General features: G+C 39.2%; 1 protein-coding gene across 2 annotated transcripts in view; it reads right to left on the bottom strand.

Annotated features, from left to right (window-relative positions):
• The window catches only part of capn1 (calpain 1), a 39,392-nt gene extending 15,836 nt beyond the window's left edge, over positions 1 to 23,556 (bottom strand). The window contains exons 1-5 of one of the 2 annotated variants that reach the window (XM_047385957.1): positions 23,406 to 23,556; positions 17,579 to 18,247; positions 12,374 to 12,443; positions 9,537 to 9,655; positions 40 to 173 (exon numbers count right to left, since the gene is read on the bottom strand). In XM_047385957.1, coding sequence (XP_047241913.1) covers positions 40 to 173; positions 9,537 to 9,655; positions 12,374 to 12,443; positions 17,579 to 17,836 — 581 coding nt within the window. In that variant the 5' untranslated portion in view covers positions 17,837 to 18,247; positions 23,406 to 23,556. Of the gene's footprint in view, positions 1 to 39; positions 174 to 9,536; positions 9,656 to 12,373; positions 12,444 to 17,578; positions 18,248 to 18,775; positions 18,819 to 23,405 lie in introns of those variants that run through there. The other variant, XM_047385958.1, reaches the window with a different exon arrangement.
• Positions 23,557 to 24,583: the final 1,027 nt, after the last annotated feature.

Genomic DNA, 24,583 nt, shown 5'->3' with positions numbered 1-24,583 from the left:
CATTAGTATCAGGATTTTTCAGCTATGTTGCAGGCTTACTTGGCATAGGCCTTTTCCAGGAGAGCACTCCAGAACTCAGTTCCCTCTGCAGAGTGGACAAACAGCAACTTCCCATCCTTCACTGGCAGGCGGTCATCAATCACCACGTCCACCCACTCTCCAAACTGCCAGAACTGCATTACAGAAAGAAAGCAATGTTGTTACAAAAAGATGGTTTAACATTTCTTTAGAGATTCTGGGCTGTTTTTCCAGAATCTCATTCCAACATGTACACAGTTTCAGAACACTGGAACAATAACAAGTGTCTGCATATTTATACGTTTATTCCGAGTCTATAAAGAGCTTTAAAAAGTTTTACCTGCCTTTGATTTTGGAAAATCCATTAAAGCAAAAAACAAAAAGAAAGAAACAATAACAAAGGCAAAAAAAAGTAATATTCTGGTTTAACTCAAGTTCATGAACGTAAAATTGGCCATTCTTTTGTCGAACGAGGTGATTAAGAGTAAAATATGTTAAAAACCTTTCCAAGAACTTGTGCATCAGTTAGGAATTGTTATTTAAATCAAACAGGGTTATCTGCTTAATACAAAGTAACACAGATGAGGGCAGAGTGAATTCCTCTGGAAAGCTTTCAGAGGTTTAACCCATTTAAACAGGTTGCGGTACCAGAGTCACAGGTAAACTGCAGATTTGCATTTATTGTTCCAAGTTTCCCTGGAGGCTTATTTGTTTAGGTGGATAGATTCAGCTTTCCCAGAAAACACCTAGGTGTAACTTGTTTGTTGACATCTTTGGTAGATGTCAATGGGTTTAGTTTTGGAAAGTTAGATTAGACTGATTGCCTGGTGTCCAGCAGGAGGCAGCATCACTTATTTGCAAATACTTCTGCTGTATTGCTTGTTAGGACATAGGAAAATGTACTTTCTAATGAAGGAGAAACTGTCTTCTTGTTGCAGAAACATTGAAACACAAAGGACAAGTCATTAGTCATTAGCGTATGGTTGCAAATCATAAATAGAGCCTGATGGGCTGTCTGGTACCGCAATGCAAATTAACACAGACTCCAACAGGAGTGTCAAGAACCAACTTAACACAGCTTTTTTTATTTTTTTTATCTACAATTAGAACTGGGTAATCTGTTTAGATATTAAAAAAATAAATTAAAAAAAAGATACAGTTTCTACTTTAAAATCAGAGAAGAGTACTTGAAGAGTGCTGGTCATAAAACCCCAACATGTATGTTGAAGAATGAAACGAAATGAAGAAAAAACAAAAAAAATACATCAAAAAAAAAGAAAAGAAATACAACAAAAATACAAAACTCCAAAGATGAGAGTACTGGTCCTTCTCAAAATATTAGCATATTGTGATAAAGTTCATTATTTTCCATAATGTAATGATGAAAATTTAACATTCATATATTTTAGATTCATTGCACATTAACTGAAATATTTCAGGTCTTTCATTGTCTTAATACGGATGATTTTGACATACAGCTCATGAAAACCCAAAATTCCTATCTCACAAAATTAGCATATTTCATCCGACCAATAAAAGAAAAGTGTTTTTAATACAAAAAACGTCAACCTTCAAATAATCATGTACAGTTATGCACTCAATACTTGGTCGGGAATCCTTTTGCAGAAATGACTGCTTCAATGCGGCGTGGCATGGAGGCAATCAGCCTGTGGCACTGCTGAGGTCTTATGGAGGCCCAGGATGCTTCGATAGCGGCCTTTAGCTCATCCAGTGTTGGGTCTTGAGACTCTCAACGTTCTCTTCACAATATCCCACAGATTCTCTATGGGGTTCAGGTCAGGAGAGTTGGCAGGCCAATTGAGCACAGTGATACCATGGTCAGTAAACCATTTACCAGTGGTTTTGGCACTGTGCTCCAAAATCTCCTGATAGCTAGCTGCATTGACCCTGCCCTTGATAAAACACAGTGGACCAACACCAGCAGCTGACACAGCACCCCCACACCATCACTGACTGTGGGTACTTGACACTGGACTTCTGGCATTTTGGCATTTCCTTCTCCCCAGTCTTCCTCCAGACTCTGGCACCTTGATTTCCGAATGACATGCAGAATTTGCTTTCATTCGAAAAAAGTACTTTGGACCACTGAGCAACAGTCCAGTGCTGCTTCTCTGTAGCCCAGGTCAGGCGCTTCTGCCGCTGTTTCTGGTTCAAAAGTGTGAATGCGGCACCTGTAGCCCATTTCCAGCACACGCCTGTGCACGGTGGCTCTGGATGTTTCTACTCCAGACTCAGTCCACTGCTTCCGCAGGTCCCCCAAGGTCTGGAATCGGCCCTTCTCCACAATCTTCCTCAGGGTCCGGTCACCTCTTCTCGTTGTGCAGCGTTTTCTGCCACACTTTTTCCTTCCCACAGACTTCCCACTGAGGTGCCTTGATACAGCACTCTGGGAACAGCCTATTTGTTCAGAAATTTCTTTCTGTGTCTTACCCTCTTGCTTGAGGGTGTCAATAGTGGCCTTCTGGACAGCAGTCAGGTCGGCAGTCTTACCCATTATTGGGGTTTTGAGTGATGAACCAGGCTGGGAGTTTTAAAGGCCTCAGAAATCTTTTGCAGGTGTTTAGAGTTAACTTGTTGATTCAGATGATTAGGTTCGTAGCTCGTTTAGAGACCCTTTTAATGATATGCTAATTTTGTGAGATAGGAATTTTGGGTTTTCATGAGCTGTATGCCAAAATCATCCGTATTAAGACAATAAAAGACCTGAAATATTTCAGTTAGTGTGCAATGAATCTAAAATATATGAATGTTAAATTTTCATCATGACATTATGGAAAATAATGAACTTTATCACAATATGCTAATATTTTGAGAAGGACCTGTATGTGCATCCTACTTTGCAGACTTCAGTCAAAAGTAAAGTTTCAACACCCATGCTGGGGAAGATTTTGACCTGTCAAAGAAAAGAAATAAATATGGCAGGTCATCTTAGTCGAATTGTGTATGCTAGAGTGTTAAATAGAGCTGTATATCTTCCCATGTTTTTTAAATGCCCCTCTCCTTCCCACCGCTAAATAATGGCACAATTAGCAGTGAACTATTTCACCCAATCTTTGCAAAAAAAAAAAAAAAAAAAGAAGAGGTTCTCATCAACAAATGTTGCTTTGTATACAACGTAAATTCTTTCAAATATATGTGCAATAGAGCATGAAAAAGTGAAAAGTTCAATTTTAATTTCTCAGACCAAATTTACCACAAAAGGTTCTGGAAAAATCTGATTTTTATGCGCTAGTGTCCCTTAAACAGAGACCTTCTTCCTTTACTTGTTCCACATGCAGCAGTTCTAACTTCACAAGCAAAACTTCTTTTAAGCAAACATTGGCCTGTGCAATCTATGAATGCAGACTACTAATGTATTGTGTTTAAAAAGCTCACAAGTAGCAACTGAAAATTTGTTTTCAGCCAAGAACAGAAACCCTAAGGCAATGATCACATGTAATTGAGACGTTTCCAGCAAAACAAACCCCATTTTGCATGTGTGATTAGATATGCAGATGAAACAAAGGTAGGGGAGCAAGGTTGGGAATCTGTTTTTTTAACCTGACCATAGCTAATGTGTGCACAACAACATCACATTGCATCCTGGGGCACACATTTGTTGGTCAGCATCTGTTTTTAATATGCAGCAGAAACTCTCCAAGGCCTGCATGCAAAGCTGAATCCACTTCTGGGAGTAGCTGTGCCACAATACAGCTCACTGAAGACTCAGTTTCAGACTTCTCCAAGAGAGACAGAAATTCTCCTCTTTGTCTCAAAGAAGTGCTGACCATTAAAAACTACATTTAAAACTTATTCTGAAGTGTTTAGAACTAGATTTTCTGTCCTTTCATCTCTCTACAGTATGTGGGCTTGCATAGAGAATGAGTGGCTACAGCTGGGTTGTCTACTTGTTTCTGCTCCAACGGTTTTCATGACAGTCCAGTCAGGCTCATAGAAGGGATCCTTGATGGAGATCTGTCCTATTTGGGCCTTTGTGTTTAACATAATCTCTGCAACTGTGCATGCTATATGCAGTTACACTACTGTGCGAGAGTGTCGTCTCTGCAGACTGTTCTCCCTCAGTCAGGCTTGCTCTGTTTCACTCAGCTGGCTGAAAATGTAGCTGGCAAAACGCCTGCTGGATCAAAACGTCAAATTATCTAAAGAGGGCTCAGTGACACAGCAGACTGAGATGGTAAGGTTACTTCCAAAACTACAACAAAATTTTCCCCATTTCTTCTTTGTGAAGAGTAAGAGTTTAGGAGCGGTTGTCTAATAAGGCAAAAAAAAAACAAAACAAAACAGAAGGGTGAGGGTCTGAAAATAGTCTCATAGAAAGGGATTTCTAAATGATTTTGCAGATTCTTCACAGTGTAAAACAAACCTATCTGTTCTACAAGGACACATGAACCAGAGGTGTGGCCTGAGAAAGACTGATAGAAATAAAGAGATCAGTGACAACCCAACCCAACAGTTGATGCAATTATCAAGCAGAAAAAAAAACAACATTGTGTGAAGTCAACTTCCTCTTGTTGAGTTTAAACAGTTTAGGGTGTGGTGGTTTTTACTGGTCTATCAGTATTTATACACTTGGGAATTCTGCTAATTTTCCATGTTCCAAACACAACAGGAATACTTTTAAATTCTGTTTCTATATTATAGTTCTTAAAAAGAAATCATTTAAAATCTGTACTGGGAGATTAAAGACTTACAAAATTTGGATATTGGCCACAAAGTTCAAATTGCTGCATCTTTAATTTTTATGTAAAAAAACAAATTCCTTTCTTTCAGGCAATCAGAACACTTTAGTGTTCTGACCATCTAGGCCACATATGTCAAAGTCAAGGCCCGCGGGCCAAATCCGGCCTGCGAATTAATTATCTACGGCCCCCTGGATGATATTTAATTACTATTAGAACCGGCCCGCAGGCCACAGCCGCCCGCTGGAGTTTTGCACGCACCAACACTACATTCCCCACAATGCAACGGTAGTCCGCGAAGTCACTGTAGCGCGCACAAGCGGCTTCATTGTTCATCAGCAATCACAGCAGAGATCAACTTTCAGGTACCCCCGTCCTCAAACATGGCTAAATGTAAGGTGAACGCTGAGAACAGGGGGTTTCAAGCCAGGTGGGAGGCAGAGTACATGTTCACGGAGGCAAAAGGCAAACCTGTGTATCTTCTGTGTGGAGAAAGTTTGGCTGTAATGAAAGAATATAATGCAATATAAAGTTTATAATGCGAGCACTTTTATTTATGTATTCATCTTGATATTAAGAAACATACTTTGTTTTTCAAACCAATTACATTTTTAGCTGTTTGCCTGTTGAAAATGTTTTCACTTGAGGTTACTGACAGAGCCATAACAAAATATTGCTTTATTCATTTAATTATTAAATAATGTACTCTGTGTTAGGTCTTAGTTCAATAGGCTATGTGCAATCATTTCAATATGTTTTAATAAACATTGAACCAGTCTGGCCCTTGGCTTGTAGCAAATTTGGTTTTTTGGCCCTCGGTGTATTTGACTTTGACATCCCTGATCTAGGCCATGATTATCACTTTCAGTGTTCTGAATATGTGCTTTTATGGTTTCTCTTTGACACAGATTAAGCTACATATCTTATGGTTGCACTTCCTATAAGACTACCTTTCTGCCCATTTCAACTGGCGTGCTGGATTTTATTTAAGCAAAATGAACCATTAGTGAAAACGGGTAAAATCTTGCCTTCAAACTACTGCTGAATCGCTCCCTTTATATTAAGGCCACCTACAGTTATATGGGACTCAGGTTTAAGAGACAAAACAACAGATCAAAGAGGTGAATCATAATTTTCAATAATCCATACTCATGCATCATACAGTTCACTGCTGTAATATCAATGTGTCAAAATGTTGAGTGCAGCTACTCCCAATCCAAAGGGCTGAGCTTCAATCCCAGGAGAGCCTGGCTCAGCTTCCCTTTAGCTTTCAACATTGACATTATAGGGTGAAACATCACATCTAATAACAGTATAAATGGTCTAATTAGAAGTTTTATGACTTAATGGTAAAGAATAAATTGCATTAAGAGAAATCTCTTTCCATCACCAAAAGCGCAATTGCAAAATAAATAAATAGAAAAGTATAATTCATCTCTAATATTAAGTAATTGTATTGGTCAGTCATGAGGATTATTCATTAAGATCCTCACAGTTGGCCGATAGTTGCCTTAAATAGAAAGGGGCTTTTAAATCCTATTGGACAAGATGCATTCAGGTTTCTCAGACCCTGCTTCTTCATTTTGGGTTCTTTTATGTACATAACCACACCGACCAGTTTGTCATATACAGGTCCTTCTCAAAATATTAGCATATTGTGATAAAGTTCATTATTTTCCATAATGTCATGATGAAAATTTAACATTCATATATTTTAGATTCATTGCACACTAACTGAAATATTTCAGGTCTTTTATTGTCTTAATACGGATGATTTTGGCATACAGCTCATGAAAACCCAAAATTCCTATCTCACAAAATTAGCATATTTCATCCGACCAATAAAAGAAAAGTGTTTTTAATACAAAAAACGTCAACCTTCAAATAATCATGTACAGTTATGCACTCAATACTTGGTCGGGAATCCTTTGGCAGAAATGACTGCTTCAATGCGGCGTGGCATGGAGGCAATCAGCCTGTGGCACTGCTGAGGTCTTATGGAGGCCCAGGATGCTTCGATAGCGGCCTTTAGCTCATCCAGAGTGTTGGGTCTTGAGTCTCTCAACGTTCTCTTCACAATATCCCACAGATTCTCTATGGGGTTCAGGTCAGGAGAGTTGGCAGGCCAATTGAGCACAGTGATACCATGGTCAGTAAACCATTTACCAGTGGTTTTGGCACTGTGAGCAGGTGCCAGGTCGTGCTGAAAAATGAAATCTTCATCTCCATAAAGCTTTTCAGCAGATGGAAGCATGAAGTGCTCCAAAATCTCCTGATAGCTAGCTGCATTGACCCTGCCCTTGATAAAACACAGTGGACCAACACCAGCAGCTGACACGGCACCCCAGACCATCACTGACTGTGGGTACTTGACACTGGACTTCTGGCATTTTCTTCTCCCCAGTCTTCCTCCAGACTCTGGCACCTTGATTTCCGAATGACATGCAGAATTTGCTTTCATCCGAAAAAAGTACTTTGGACCACTGAGCAACAGTCCAGTGCTGCTTCTCTGTAGCCCAGGTCTGGGGAATGCGGCACCTGTAGCCCATTTCCTGCACACGCCTGTGGACGGTGGCTCTGAATGTTTCTACTACAGACTCAGTCCACTGCTTCCGCAGGTCCCCCAAGGTCTGGAATCGGCCCTTCTCCACAATCTTCCTCAGGGTCCGGTCACCTCTTCTTGTTGTGCAGCGTTTTCTGCCACACTTTTTCCTTCCCACAGACTTCCCACTGAGGTGCCTTGATACAGCACTCTGGGAACAGCCTATTCGTTCAGAAATTTCTTTCTGTGTCTTACCCTCTTGCTTGAGGGTGTCAATAGTGGCCTTCTGGACAGCAGTCAGGTCGGCAGTCTTACCCATGATTGGGGTTTTGAGTGATGAACCAGGCTGGGAGTTTTAAAGGCCTCAGGAATCTTTTGCAGGTGTTTAGAGTTAACTCGTTGATTCAGATGATTAGGTTCATAGCTCGTTTAGAGACCCTTTTAATGATATGCTAATTTTGTGAGATAGGAATTTTGGGTTTTCATGAGCTGTATGCCAAAATCATCCGTATTAAGACAATAAAAGACCTGAAATATTTCAGTTAGTGTGCAATGAATCTAAAATATATGAATGTTAAATTTTCATCATTACATTATGGAAAATAATAAACTTTATCACAATATGCTAATATTTTGAGAAGGACCTGTATCTTCCATAGCCTTCAATAGTCTTGAGATTGATCCTACGTGCCACGCAAATCTTTCTATTAAACCCTGAGGCTTGAACAGAATCGTAGCCTGGAATCGGCTTTTGGACTTCGAGGTGAAAGGATTTAATCATGGAGAAGGTTGTTTGCTCCAGAACTGCAGGAAAGTCCCAGAAATTTGGATATTTGGATTCGCAATTGAGAGATAACAGTAAAAACTCTTAGTGGTTGGAAATCCACACAACTGCTTGAACCAGAACACTTATTGTTTTTCTAAATCTGGTGCCCCAACGTGGCCTTGGCAACTTCTGCTAAGTGGCTATCGACAAAATATCTCCTGGATGTTATGTAAACATGGCGCTCTTTCCCAGCACCCCCCAACAGCCGTGATCCAGAGAAGACTTTGCGGCCGATTGAGAAAACTTCCACCTCTCTCCTCAAGGACAATGAGCTCTATCTGTGTTGACAGTCTAATTCTTGCACACATACTCACAGTTATATATTCGCACCCCCAGGATCCACCGCACTCTTGGAAAATCTTTTCTTCTTGTGTGTTGCTTAGCCTTGCACCTAATTGCGTGATTTTATAACTTTTTCATAGATTTTTAGTTTTATCAGAAGGATTACCAGCAAAAACCAAATATTATTAGTAATAGAAAATTTGGACTATAGCTGGTCTTACACCAATGGCCCAGTTTTCTAAGACTACAATGGACTGTTATTACTTCGTTCAACTTCAGTACCAGTAAAAGCAATATATTATTGGCACCTGAAAATGTGGATTAAAGCTGTTTTGTAGCAGTGACTTAGCTTCCCTATTTAGAATAAACTTGACTTGATAAGTGCCACTGAGTGTAGAGGGTGCGACACACCCTAGATCGTTTAGCTGAAATAGGGCCCAGAAACACAAAAGCTCTGTAAAAATATTTGTATTTAGGGGCGTAGCAGCATCCTGGTTGCTTATATAATGAAATCAGGTTTTTCCAGAAATGCAGCAAACCAAACATTTAAAACAAAACTGTTGCGGAGGTCATGGGGCAGTGTTAACCCTGGAGGGAAGGACAATCTAAAGCATCTTTTGACAACCTCACCATTTCCTGGAAATCATCATCATACCTCTCTGGCAAATCTTTACATAAAAAGTTTGAACGCAACGTGCTCTAAAAAAGGAGGGAACACTGGATGAGTCATTTATTGACTTTAAACCGAGGATACACCCATATGTTCTGGGAATTGCTGCAGATTATTCTCCATGAAATTCTAAATCTCCAGGAAACTTAGGAATATATGTATGCTTTGTAAAATGCTTTCAGTCAGGATTGTACTGTATTTTTACATATATGTCCCCCCTAGTTTCCTTATCCCAAACAAAAAAAAAAAAAAAAAACCACACCTTAAAATAGAAGATCTACCAAGAAGCACATGGAATCACAGCTCATTTATAAAGCCCCATATAAAGAAATAGCTAAAGACAATATTTCTGACTTGTATATAATAAATTGCCAACATGTTTTAGGTTTGATCATAGTGCAGTATTGCCATTAGGTAACCAGCAAAGGATCAACAGGCAGGACTACAGTGGAGAGGCTGAATGGTCCCAACAGCCAGAACCAAAACTCGAGCTATTACCTGAAAGTGAAAGATGCCGGCATATCCCTGCTGGAAGCTCTGTCCATGAGGAACCACTCTGTTGAGAAGGTTATCATTTAGGGTCAGTGAGGCGATGGCTGCCAGCAGCCAGCAGTCTCCTGCAGATACAAACCCACAACAGCAAACAAAATTAATTCACCTTCCTCCCACGATGCATACGTTTAGCATTAAGTTTGGTTCAATCTGATCCATTCCCACACTACTTCAGGAACAGGTTTATTTACCGAATCTCTGCATCATGTTACATAACAAATTCCTGTTCATGCTGATGAGATTTTAATAAAAACTTAACAGGATGATATGTCTGAAACTACATACACAGCTAATCTACAAGCCTTAAATAAAGATCCTGCAAAAGTATTAATATTTCTGGACTGTTCTCACATTTTGTTACAACCACAAAACCTATGTATTTAGGAATTTTGTTCTATATTGACAAAAATATAGTGCATAACTATGTAGTGGAAAGGAAAATTACAGTTTTTTTTATTTTACAAATAAAAATCTGAAAAGAGTTTCATGCAGTTGTATTCAGCCCACCTGAGTAATCCCTTTGTAGAACCACCTGTTGCTGCAAATCCACCAGCAAGTAGTTGTTTTTTTGGGGGGGGTAAATCCCTGCTCTGCACATCTAGCAAATATGCTTTGATCTAAACCATTCCATAGTAGCACAGCTGTATGTTTTTGGTCTTATTTTGCTAGACAATTTGTGACCTACCAGTCTCAAGTCTATTTATTCAGGGGTGACTAATTAAAAAGGGCAGCACAAACACAAACTGGGCAGCTTTTTTTGTGTAAAAATATAAAATCCGTGCATTCACTTTATTTTAATCACCTAGAAGTACACTAAAAATAAATTGAAGTTTGTAGATTTAATGTGGAAAAAGTTCAAGGAGTGTGAATACTTTAGCAAGGCACTGTGACGTCTCTAAAAAAAAAAAAAAAAAAAAAACAAATATATATATATATATATATATATATATATATATATTTTTTTTTTTTTTTCTTTTTTTCCTGGAAATGGGAGTGGCGCCAAGTTTCAGTTTAGCTCTGAAACTCAAACTACCTATAGCCAACATTAGTAGGACTCCCACTGTGGCTTTGAGCTACAGAGGCAACCTCTGCGCCTTTGTGGTGCAACAGCATTCTTTATAACTCAGAGGATTACCCTGACATACTGTTTTTATTTCACCACCCATGCCAGCTTAGGTTTCTCATGCAAGTCTTTGTTCTGCTCTGTTGAACATCTGATATTTTGCATAACAGCTTATATTAGAAGCTGTTAATTAGATTTCGAATGCGGTTTATGGGAGAGATAGTTTCCCTTATGCCCAGATGGGTATAAAACACAGGGAGGGCGAGATCATTTAGAGACATTAAAATGGAAACATACATTAAGTTAAGATGAAGTCTCAGTCGAGTATGTCAGTTCAAAACATAAGATGGAGAAGATCTCCGTCTGTAACATGTCGTCTGAAAGGCAGGTAACTTCGATCATTTCAACTCTCAGTCAGGACATCAGTCAGGAACATCACCTGGTTGTTTTTACAACTATTTAATAAGTGATTGTTGCTGTTAAAAGACAATTAATATTTATAATTAGGTATATAATGCTTAAATTACAAAATACAAACCATCACTGAATTTATGGCGACGTGTACAGTGGTGAGGGTATCCATGTGGTACAAGCAAAAACTCAAAACTGGAAGGAAGGAAGGTTTAGATGACTAAATACAGATCAGAGTCTAGAGTTCTGAATGAGTAGAAACCCTGCAGACAAATCATTTCTGCAACTGTTAGAGGAAGACTAGTTCTTTTTTTTTTTTTTCCTTAAACAAATGTGAAAAGGAACTTAGTGTTTTTGACACATCATAAGGAAATGTTGACCAATGACAGGTGTGACAATCTACAAAACAAAATTTATGCAGTATTGTGTCAATGGGGTGCTGACTAAGAGATAAGGTAACAGAGGTAATGGATAAAAGAAAAAACACCAGTATTGGTGCAATTCATTTTAACTTTAATATTGCACTTGAAGGGGAGGGATGCAGTGGCAGATAAAACACAACCCAAACAAATAATGATCCCTTGCCTATGATACAAACTTTTTTTTTGTTTTTAAATAAAACCATTTTTAAAAAAAAACATCGTGATGTCAGACACTGTTGGGACTATTGCTGCCATTAACTCTGCATACTGTGTGTCGTTTTTACCCTAGCAAGCACTGCTGGCTCGGTGCTTAGATATTATAGTCTTTTCCCTGGCCAGAGTCAATGATGGAGCCATTGCTACCAGTAACTATGTGTACTCTCCATTTTTCCTTTGCATAGAAAGTAGTCCCTGACCAGCACTTCTGTTTAATTGCGTAACTTAGCCTGAATTGAATTGGACTGGACACAACTGAATGGGAATCGGACCATATGATTAGACTTTACTGGAATGAATTGGATTGATTTCAATTGTATTTGGACCCAGTTGGATCACTGGCGGATCATTTGTCATTTGGCGCTGTATAATCTAAACTGACTGTTTAAGCTCAGTGGTTTAGTTTGATACACAATAATATTCATTTTAACTACCATCCCAGTTTCAATAAGTGTTGCAGCTTCTTCAAAATCCATTTTATCTGGAGCTCAAGAGAACAAAAAGGAAAGCTCTACTTATGACTGCTTCCTGATCAGGTTTAGAGTGCACCTTGCCACATTTAGCAACGAGTTTATGTTTATTTAGTCTACTGGATTAAGCCTTAAACTTTCTCCTTTTCCAAGTGCAGAGAAAAGAGTAAAACGATGGTGGGTCCTCTCACTAGGACTCACCCAGAGCTCCCTGACAGATGTCTGTGCGAGTCGCTCCATCTACAATGAACTCCGGCTGCCTGCACAACTCCTGTTGAAAACACACAAAGCAGTCAAATTAGCACATTCTTGCCTTTTGACTCATTTTTTAAGTATTACAACTTCTCTTATTCTCATGGCTCATTTGACCACAGTTCAAAGTCAAAAGAGATTGTTTCTTATGCATTTGAAATGATGAAAAATACTTTTGATATCTTCAACACAGTGTAAGTTTTCATTTGGTTTTTTTTTAACCAAAGATACAAAAAAAGTTAATTATTCCATCATTGAGAAGCAGGCTTATCTGTAACTATTGCACACCAGCGGTCTACGTGGTGCATAAGAATAAGAAGTTAAAATAATGACAATAAAGACAAACAATTTAGAGTATGTTGCACCCAATTATAAAAGCTGTGACTACTTTTCAGTGTAGTAGTTTGTTTTTCACTCAAAAAGGTCAGGCACATGAATTTTAAGGCTTGCAAAATGACATTTGAGATTAGCTCTCAAAAGTACTTAAATCCCTGAAAAAAAAACGAATTTAACTGAAAAAGTTTAATATGTTTAAGATGACTGTTTTTATTTACTAATAAAGAAGAGGTAACAGTTTGTTTTTAACCACACTTGTTTTTACCATCTGTTGTAACACCATGTGCAGTGGAAGTGGTAATGAGTGAGCTTTTTTGTCTAGCATCAGTGAAATGTTTAACATAAAGTCAGAGGCAACACAGAAGTAAGGAGTTGTTTAAACACAAGCTGTATTTTCTACAACACATTTTTGGTCCATTCCGATTGCAACAGAGCGAGAGAGAGCAGGACTTCGGCAGACAACAGGAAGGCTGCACATATTACAGCCAATTGGCTCCGTTTTACATCATTTGAGCTTTTAACTTTAGTCCGTTAAAAAACATGCTGGATTTGGAAATGTTTGTAGCATTGTGGAAATCTACATTATCCAGATTCTCTGAAGAATTCCCAAGGCAAATATTTTTTTAGTAATGCTACTTGTGCCAACTGCTAATATATGATGCTAAACAAAGCTTAAATTGTCAACACTGATCAATTTTTCTTTGTATTAAAATAGTCGTCTCACACAAAGGGGCTTTCATACAAAGACATCTCTGTACCTAGTATAAATAACTAAAGCCTGCTGACAAAAAGAAGGCTGGAAAAACATATTTTGAACGCTGTCATTACTTCATGTATTATGTTTCCCAAAGACAAATTAGAATCTGCTAAAAAAAACAAAAAAAACATCAAAATCAGGCAAGTCAAAGCTTTGCAAGAACCAGAGATCAGTAAAAGATTCTGATCAGACACAGAAGATATTGTGCTTCCATGCAAAGACAAGAGCAACAACAAAGTCACCAAATAAACTAATATAAGTAGCATTGTGCAAATATTCAAGTAGTACCACTGGCCTCAAACATTTTATATTTTACTGCTTGATGGAAATTTGCTCACTAATGGCCATTAGCTATAACAGCTATTCTCATTAGATCTCACAAAATTAGCATATTATTAAAAGGGTCTCTAAACGAGCTATGAACCTAATCATCTGAATCAACGAGTTAACTCTAAACACCTGCAAAAGATTCCTGAGGCCTTTAAAACTCCCAGCCTGGTTCATCACTCAAAACCCTAATCATGGGTAAGACTGCCGACCTGACTGCTGTCCAGAAGGCCACTATTGACACCCTCAAGCAAGAGGGTAAGACACAGAAAGAAATTTCTGAACAAATAGGCTGTTCCCAGAGTGCTGTATCAAGGCACCTCAGTGGGAAGTCTGTGGGAAGGAAAAAGTGTGGCAGAAAACGCTGCACAACGAGAAGAGGTGACCGGACCCTGAGGAAGATTGTGGAGAAGGGCCGATTCCAGACCTTGGGGGACCTGCGGAAGCAGTGGACTGAGTCTGGAGTAGAAACATCCAGAGCCACCGTGCACAGGCGTGTGCAGGAAATGGGCTACAGGTACCGCATTCCCCAGACCTGGGCTACAGAGAAGCAGCACTGGACTGTTGCTCAGTGGTCCAAAGTACTTTTTTCGGATGAAAGCAAATTCTGCATGTCATTCGGAAATCAAGGTGCCAGAGTCTGGAGGAAGACTGGGGAGAAGGAAATGCCAAAATGCCAGAAGTCCAGTGTCAAGTACCCACAGTCAGTGATGGTCTGGGGTGCCGTGTCAGCTGCTGGTGTTGGTCCACTGTGTTTTATCAAGGGCAGGGTCAATGCAGCTAGCTATCAGGAGATTTTGGAGCACTTCATGCTTCCATCTGCTGAAAAGCTTTATGGAGATGAAGATTTCATTTTTCAGCACGACCTGGCACCTGCTCACAGTGCCAAAACCACTGGTATATGGTTTACTGACCATGGTATCACTGTGCTCAATTGGCCTGCCAACTCTCCTGACCTGAACCCCATAGAGAATCTGTGGGATATTGTGAAGAGAACGTTGAGAGACTCAAGACCCAACACTCTGGATGAGCTAAAGGCCGCTATCGAAGCATCCTGGGCCTCCATAAGACCTCAGCAGTGCCACAGGCTGATTGCCTCCATGCCACGCCGCATTGAAGCAGTCATTTCTGCCAAAGGATTCCCGACCAAGTATTGAGTGCATAACTGTACATGATTATTTGAAGGTTGACGTTGTTTGTATTAAAAACACTTTTATTTTATTGGTCGGATGAAATATGCTAATTTTGTGAGATAGGAATTTTGGGTTTTCATGAGCTGTATGCCAAAATCATCCGTATTAAGACAATAAAAGACCTGAAATATTTCAGTTAGTGTGCAATGAATCTAAAATATATGAATGTTAAATTTTCATCATTACATTATAGAAAATAATGAACTTTATCACAATATGCTAATTTTTTGAGAAGGACCTGTAGTATATATCAAATCCTAAATTATAAGCAGAGTTAGGCAGAGAGTAATATTGAATGTAGAAAAGACGGTACACCAATGATCTGTTCAGCATACCAGAAAGCGAGACAACAGTTTTTACCCACACAAAGAAAAAGAAAAAGCACCACAACCTCACACATCTAATACTTTTCGAGCAAGGCGTGACTACCCTGACCCACTTACCATGGAGTAAATATTACAGGCCATCTAACACATTATAGAACATTAAACTTTTTGGGTAGACGAGATCGAGATGACAGTTTTGAATATGTCGATGGCATATTTATGGACATCCACTCTCGGTGGTCAGCCTACTGAAACAAAAGCTGCAGGAGGCAATAAAAGGCTGCAGTCACATAGACAATCACGACCCTGGGGGCTCAGATCACAGTTTCTCGCTCAGTATTACTGAAATATAGTCACGACATGCACAGAAACAATAATGAGCACCCCATCTTCAGGACTGCTGTAATCACATTGTGTCCTCCTGATATACTCGACTGCAGGAAGAGCTCTGGTGTTTTAAAGAGAAGGTAATCAGGGATGAGAGAGATGGAGACAGACACAGGGACAGAGGGAAAGATGCTGCAGACTGCCTGAATTGGAGGAGAGAACTACTAATTGGGTTTTCCTGAACCCCCAATGTTTCAGGCTTCAAAGTACGGTTGCCTGGCAACAGATAAAAGTCATGACTGTGGGCAAAGTTTACTTCAGGAGCAATCAAAAAATCCTGGGGAAGACTTCACCACAAAAGTGCTACAAAGTCCTTATCTGGTTTCTCATACAAAAATGAGTGGACACGTCTGTCCTCTGTTTGCAGGGTTCTCCAAAAAACAGTTAGGATGACATTTTAGTAGTTATCTGTAGGCTTTTCAAGGACTGTGCCATATTTCATACTGGCCAATAATGCAAGCAAAGATTAAAGCAGTTGTTCTATACTTTCTGGATACAGTTTAAGAATAGTTTTGGTGTTTTTTAACCATATCAGCTGAAGCTCAGACAGCTGCCAAGAAAATGCACTTTAGGATCTAAACATCCATTCATCACTGTAGAAGCTATAATCAAGCAGTCAATACCATGATTTTATAGGATGACCCTATTATCTACAGAGCCTTGAAATAGCATTGACACAATTTTCTACATTTAAGTTACTACCACAAACGTTAATGTCTTTAACTGGGCTATTAGGTGACAGCCCAACATAATGTAGTACAGTAACAAACTAAATTGTTTGGCATGCATTTGTATTCTGCCCCTTTTTTCCCCCGATATACCTGAAAAATAAGTGCAACCAACTGCCTTCCGAAGTCACCAAATTAGTGAACAAACTCCCACTTTGTGCAAGTCAACTTCAGCAAAAATCAAGTTGTTCTGTGAAGACTTCTTACGTTTGCATGCAAAAAGCTATCTGTAGTGGAAACCAACCCGGCATATCACCCTGAACACACCGTCCAACTGTAAAGCATGGCGGTGGCAGCTTTAACCTGTTCAGTTAGCAAAAAAAACTGGTTAAAGGCTCCAAATGTAAAAATAATATAGACTGGGGTTGTGGTTCACCTTTCAGCAGGACAACAACCATAATCATTCAACCAGACGTGGCATAGAATGGTTTAGATTAAAGAAGTTTTTTGTGTTAGAATGGGCCAGTTAAAGTCCAGAACTAAATCCAAATGAGTATTTGAAGCAGAATTTGAAAATGGATGCTCATAAAAGGTCCCACGTTCAGTCTGAACTTTGCACAGAAGAATTGGCAAAAATTAGATTTACTTAAAAAAAAAACAATAAATAAATAAATAAATAAAGAGTTGCAGCTTTAATTGCCATGGCAAGTGGTTCTTCACACTACTGAATCAAAGGGGGTTAATACAAATGTGCATCACATTTTTCAGATTTTTATATGTTGGTTTAAACACATTCAAATCCACCTAAAACATTTTGTGGTTGTAACGTGACAAAAATATGGAAAAAGTTAAAAAAAAAGGTTGAAAAATTCTGATAAGCATTGTTGCGATCAACATTGGACTGAAAATCTGGCTTTAAAGTCTTGGTGGACAAGCTTATTGATGCTTGTGCAAAAGATTCTGCAAGCATTTTAAACATCTGAAAAGTACAGCATTTTAGGACCGTTTGCTTTAAAAAAAAAAAAAAAACATGGAGGTCAACTACAGGGTGGGACATTAAGATGAAACTAATGAGTGCATTTTTGCTACATTCTTAAAAGTCAGGACGATTAACACCAACCATCCAGTAAAGATCTACCCCGAGTTCCCCTCTTTCTTACCGTAGGCCTCATCCAGCGGATTCCGCTGGTCTTGGCGGATCTGGGGCCGAGCTCCTTGAATCCCAGAGATGACGGGGTGCAGGGAAACAAATGGTCCTCAAACAGTTTCCCACTCTGGAGGCACTGTGCTCTGAGAGACTCGTAGTCCTGACCCAGAAACTTCAATGCGTTGTCGTTCTGTCCGAGGCCTCCGTCACGATCCCACTGACTCCTGAGCTTGGCGGCCATGCCGGCGGCAAAAATGGGTGCCTCCGCCATCCTGATGGTTGACTATAACTCTTTTAATGATGGTTATTCAAAAGTAAAATAGTATGATAATAAGGACCAATTCTTCAGGAGGCAGCAGTGACCTATGGCATCAACAGCTTTTTATAAAAAGCACTCTGGCAGCACTTATAATGTGAATGTGTGAAGTGCTGTAATAGCTTTGAGCCTAAATCATAAATTAAAAGGAATCACAAGCTGCCATTAGAAAGCTATTAAGTATTGATGAGAGGAGGATTGTGTTTCACATTCAGCCAGCTGCTTAAAGCTTTGAACCAAACAGGATCTGACTGTCAAAGTTTTCACAGGAGAGGCGCAGTGTCTCCACACGAGATCCCAGCGACAGGAGCAGCAACTAATATATTGATAGGATTTCGTTTTCCTTTTAGCACCAGCTGATAAAACCTAAAATAAAAGAAATAAAAAAACAACATAAGAACCTGAGCTCAAACAGAATGCAGTAAAACAAGTCCATGCACATCTCTTAAGGCAGCAGCTACAAACTTCTATAAACACAGGCAAGACATTTTTCATAAGTCAGAGTTTCTTTAGTTAACCACAACTTGCATTCATGCTACGGATACCAAAAAGGATTAAACACAAAAGGCAAATCTGTGCTGCTTCTTCGGTACAGCGATAAACGTGCACAAAACGTCAGAAACAACCCACGTAGTGTATGCAGCTTACTCAGCGTGCTTAGATAGATGGGCTTGGTGTTAACAGCAAAGGACAACGAACCAGAACAAGCAAAAGCTCTTTCAGAATCTTTAATTAAGCAAAACCATTTAGTGTCATCAGGGCTGCAGAATATTGTGACAGAACTGGAGCTGCGAAAAAACAGCTCATCTCAGTTCATGCGCTTCTTTGTCCTTTGATTTGCATCTTCCCAGCTATTTATCTCACACTGACAAAGAGGTGTGCATTTATTTTTACCATGTTGGTTTCTTTTTTTCTGACTTTCTCTTCTCTCCAACACCGCTTCCTGTTTGAACACAAACCTTGCCGTCACAGAAGCAGCTCAGCATAAAAGCAGCTAGTGCTGGCTAAAACAAAGCTTAGTCAATTTTGTAACAGTTTTCCACCACTTGCTGCAAGCCATACCCATTACAATGACCCACTTTAGTGAAAGATGTTCTTGGGAGCTGCAGCACCAAGTTTCCCCCTCTAGAACCACTGGTAGAAATAAACAGCTACAAATAAATAAACAAAACGCTTGTATCAGAGCTACATGATTATTCATGGAAAGAAAGCAGAACACCCTCTTTCCATTTTAGGGCCTTGCAAATCAGGACACATGATTGTTTAAATCTAAATTCAAGGATCCACACTTTATAAAACTAGAAGTTTTGCCAGTTTACTAGCCTAATACATACAGGTGTGTGCTAACTCAATGCCAAGGCAGAAAGACATCGGCAATGGCTTTAGGAAAGCTGCCATTTGTGGCCCTCAAACTACAAAAGGATATAAGGTAGTTTCCAAATAAATTAACAGCATTCTACAGTGGGAAGGGCTAATAAAAAAAAAAAAAAAAGAAAAACATCTGAGACAGTTGCCAGCAATTTCTTGGCAATGTCAGACTATGAAATAGTTCAAGAAATCACAAAAAAGCTCAAGAATTATATTATAGACTCTACTTGTCTCATTTAGCTCAAGTATGGCTTGTTGGAAGAGCAGCCATTAGAAAGCCTATTCTCTCTAAAAACGATATAAAAAGGTTTTTCAAAGTTCCACCTAAATGAACACCAGGACTTTCTCTGTGCTTTTGAGAGATAAGGTCAAAGTACAGATGTTCGACCATAATACACAGCATTGCCACCTGTCAAGCATGGAAGTGGGAGGCTCATTAATCTTAAATTGTTTTGTAGCCACAGGACCTGAGAACCTTTCAGTCACTGAGTCACCCATGAACTTTAAGAGCCTTAAAGTCATGCATCTGCTGCATATATGAAGTGTGCAAGAAGTATTCTATAGCTAAATGCAACAGAATCTGTCTTACATCTAAAATCAAAGGAAAGTCTGCAAACATCACCTAAGTGAATAAACACTAAAAAATGCTGAAGGGGCCTAAATTCCTACACAATGACTAGAGTGACTCAAAGTCATAGAAAATAAGAGTTATTGCTGCTTACGGTGGCTCGACAAGCTATTGGTTCACAGTGTACAAAGTTTTGGCCGCACACAGCAACTCAATTTTGACTTTATCTTATTTGAATAAATGTATACACTTGACGTTGGATTTAAAATTATTTTAGAATTCGGTAAAGACCAGCTCTGCACTAAATACTACAAAGACATTTGGCACAAGTACACATTTTTGCCATCATCTGCAAATGAGCAAGACAGAAGAAAATGCCTACAGAAGACAGCAGCACTATGTATGCTGTTTATTTTATGCGTGTCATCCATAAATAATTTAAGGGCACATAAGACTATAAAGGCAGCATTTACAGCACTCAGGTGATACCACACCAACACTTGGTAGAATAAGCACTCTTTACTGTGGATGCAGCAGACCATGAGCCCGGGAGGAAGGATTTTTTTTAGCACAACATATCTCTGCAAAGACAGATTACAGGAACCCTGAAGGCACGATGAAAAATGTTGCTCTTTAACATACAGTCTCCATTCTACTTTAAAGAACGTAACAGCGGGAACTAATCAGGACGCTTCACAAAAGCAAACTCATGACATGAAGAGCTCCATCTGACATACCCCTTGTCTAAAATCCAAAACAAAAATAATTCCTCCTTCACTTGAGCATTATAAATATTTCATTGTAACCAGTCTTAAACTAAATGAATCATGAAAATCATAAATGTCACCCCACCAGTGCAGAGATGTGAAAGCACAACACAATGGCATTGAAGACTGAGGCTGTGCTGCTCATAGTAGATCCAGAGCATTTGATATGCAAAATACATTTCAGTGATGCTGTCTGCAGAGAGAAGACGTCGTCCGTGTGTTTATTTTAAATCTTTAAATGAATATTTTTAATGACAGCAATGGTCATGAAAGAAAAATCAGGAGCCAATAGGAGCAAGGATTAACATTACAATCTTTAGGGCCAGATTAGAACATGCAGTGGTTTTATACCTGCTGCATGTTATCAAGGTGACCTCTGCCCTGCACGAGTTAAATCCAGATGCGATTCATATTTTATTTCATCTCACATGAGAGCCACAGTGTCACACCTCAGTGCGGGTGATGAGATTTATGGGAGATGACAAGAGGCAGGCAATACAGTCAAGCATGCAAGCAACTACAGTCTAACTACTGGGAGGAAGCACAAGCACTATGGAGTGCTGTGTAAAGGTATTTGTGCCCCTTGAATGTCACAACCACAAACATCCATGTATTTTGTGGGGGTTTTATGTGACAGACCAACACAAAGCAGTACATTATTGTGAAGTTTTTAAAATGTCTTACAAATGAAATTCGGAAACGTGCGTCATGCATTTTTATTCTGCCCACCAACGGTTTGTCAAACCACCTTTTGCTGCAGTTATAGCTGTACGTCTTCTGGATGGATCGGCTTTGCACACCTTAGGACGACCAGAGACAACTAGAGGTTTTGTTCAACAGCAATTTTCAGGTCTTGCTCACAGACTCTCAGTTTAATTTTGGTCTGGAGTTTGATTAGGCCATTGTAACAAAGTTACTGTTTTGATGTAAAGCGTCCCATTGTTTCGCTGTATGTTTAGGATCCACCAAGGGCTGCACAAAAATAGGAAAATGTTGTTATGGGGATAATACTGATAAATATTGCAATGATGAGATAAGTTGCAATATATGACCCATTTTCTTCTTTCCTCTCTTTTTCATTTGTGCTTCCATCACTAACATTTTGGGCAATGTCATTTGTATCCAGTGTAAGTATCTGCTGCTGTGAGACTCTGTTCAACTAGCTACACATTACATTAGCATGTAAAATGCAATTTCGTAACAATTTCTTATTCAATAAATTAGCATGTGCGCTCTGACAAAGCTTGTTTGTCAGAATAAAAAAGTACCTATTGAAAATAACCTTTAAGCATGTATTAAACACTTTTCCAGAAGCCCACATTTCTGTATTAAATGCTTTTTTATTGGTATGGTGTAATATTCTGATCTAAAATGCTGTGTTTTCATTTGCTTTCCGCAGAAAATCATCATAATTAACAGAAATAAAGGCTTGAAAACATCCGTCTGTGTAAGTAATCCATATAATGTGTTTCATTATATAGACTTAAACTATAGTTATGAACTTTTCAAATTATATTCCAGTTTTTTGAACGACTGTATATTAGCCAACTAATGCGCTTTGATGATGATATATTCACAGTATATCGTGCAGCCTTGCCTTGGCCCCTGACCACTTGACTGTGTAGATATGTCTGCGCAGCTTCACTGGAGGAAGCCGTATATCCCAACCACAATACTGGCAACTAGCCTTCTGAAAGTGAAAACAGTTCGTTTTGTTGAAACATATTTAGCAGCTGACCAGAAAAAAAATAAAAATAAAAAAAAAAAACCACTTTTGGTTGGACTGATCATGCTTGTGGCTTGTGTTGCAGTTGGTGGCAAGGGAAACATTTTTCTGCAAGAACGAATTGCAGATTCAGTAATCTACAAACTCAACTCTCAGTGAGGCACAGCCATTATGCAATCTAAACAGCACTGAGAACATGTAGACTGATTTCATAAAAGGTGGATAAATAACCCGAGATCTAGAAAGAAAACCACAAAAACTACTATGTGAGCAGCCATTCAAATCTTTTAAGGCCAACCAGACCTTCCACATACAGTGTCTGTCACTACTTTCCTGCTGATGCATGTCTGAGTGGCCGAGGCATCTTCCTTCCCACCGCAAAGCCAGGCACAACATGCAGATAGACAGTGTGGGAGTGTGAAGTCAAGTCTGAGCCATCTGACTGCCTCCGGGGTATTTCTGCATGCAGGGCTCATATTCCAAACACTGCTTACAGCCAACCGATATATCTTTGCTATGCTATACGAAAACAGACCCGCAGAGAAACTAGACCCTCACAGTATCCATAAAGATTCAATCTATCTATCTATATCTAATCAAAGATAGGAGCAAACAAACCGGGTTCGCAGGGTTGAAGTCTTCCTTTTATTGAAACTTTTTGGGCAGACAGACGGCAAACACAGATTAGTAGTGGTCCTGCACCCGGGGGCTGCTGACCCGTAGGAACAGATTAATAATCCCTCAAAAGTGTCCTCAAAATTTACATCCGCGGCACGTATGAAGTGCGCAGGAAAATAGACATGACATTAAAGGAAACCCGGAAATATGAGTGCTGTATTTTCCCAAAATGTTTTCTTTTTGCATTTGTCTTGTTTGTGTTTTTTTTTTTTTTTTTTTTTTTTTTTTTGTCATGGTCCAGAAAGAAAAATTATTAAAGACAGAGGTCACTCTTGCTGCAGAAGATTGTTTGGAAGTTTTCGAATTCGTTTCACGAACTTCCTGTAAAGAAAGCTTCCAGAGAAAGCATTTTTAGCTTCGCTCTTCTACGCGCTGCAACTACAACACACTGATTTAGAAAGTTCATGTTAAACCTACCTTTCTATCTGTCTCCTTGAACTGCAGTTGTTAGCGTTCAGTTGGCCACTCGACGCATTCGGATCCTGTCCATGCTTTGTGGCTCGGCCCCACCTTTCTACATATCTGAAGCTCAGAGCTTTTATAGAAACGCCCTGCAGCCTCTCCCCCTGTCCCGGTGCACCCCCTCTACACTGCGCATGCGCTGCACGCTCATAAAACACGAATCTGGAACGTATCCACTTTCATGAAGCAAATAGAAGTTGGTGTGCTGGTCCAATTTCTTCGTTTTGTTTGTTTTCTTTCTAACGAAAAATGAGCTGCAAGTCTTGGAGAAAAAAACTTTCCATAGAGTTAGTCAGCTGTTTGAATGAGCAGATAGACCATAGCAAAATAAATGCATTTTGATATTTTCCAATAAAATAATATTCTTTATTAGCTCCATTTTTATTTTTTTAATTAACTCATTTTCTTCTGTTCTCACGTATGTCTTCCTTATCTGCCCCCCGAATAGGTGGTTTGCAATAAGTCTTATAATGATAACAATATAATAAGTCTTATTTATATGGCACCTTTTAAACCATAAGTAAGAAAAAAAAACTGTTAAGAAGAGAAAAAATAAAACATAAAAAAAAAACCCTCCAAAGTTGTGTAGTAAAGTAATCAAAAGTTTCAATTAGGAAAAAAAGTAAAAAAACAATTTATTTAAAATTAAAATCTGGAATAAAAATTAAACCATCCACAACACAGTTAAAGGTCAATATGGAGGCACAGTAAAAGTCTGCAAATTAAAACATGTCTTCAGAAAGGATAATCTACACATAAAGATTGTTTCACAGAACAGATCCTCTGGCTGAAAATGCTCAGGCACTCTTGGTCCTCGGTCAAGACTGGTTATACAGTCCGTCAGTGCTTCTGTACTTCTTTGTTCTCTTTGTGTCTCTGCTCTGTTCTCTCAAACCCCCAGTCGGTCGTGGCAGATGGCCGCTCACACTGAGCCTGGTTCTGCTGGAGGTTTCTTCCTGTTAAAAGGGAGTTTTTCCTCTCCACTGTCGCTACATGCATGCTCAGTATGAGGGATTGCTGCAAAGACAACGCCAGTGACTGTCCTGGATGACATGCTCATCCAGGAGGAGGGAATCCTGCAAGTCACTGACTGGATGCAATCTGCTGGGTTTCCTTAGATAGAAAAACTTTTT

Source organism: Girardinichthys multiradiatus, chromosome 14, assembly GCF_021462225.1.
Source record: "Girardinichthys multiradiatus isolate DD_20200921_A chromosome 14, DD_fGirMul_XY1, whole genome shotgun sequence".
In the NCBI taxonomy this organism is placed as follows: domain Eukaryota; kingdom Metazoa; phylum Chordata; class Actinopteri; order Cyprinodontiformes; family Goodeidae; genus Girardinichthys; species Girardinichthys multiradiatus.
Note: the sequence above shows the minus strand (reverse complement) of the source record. Positions and strands in the feature narration are given on the sequence as shown.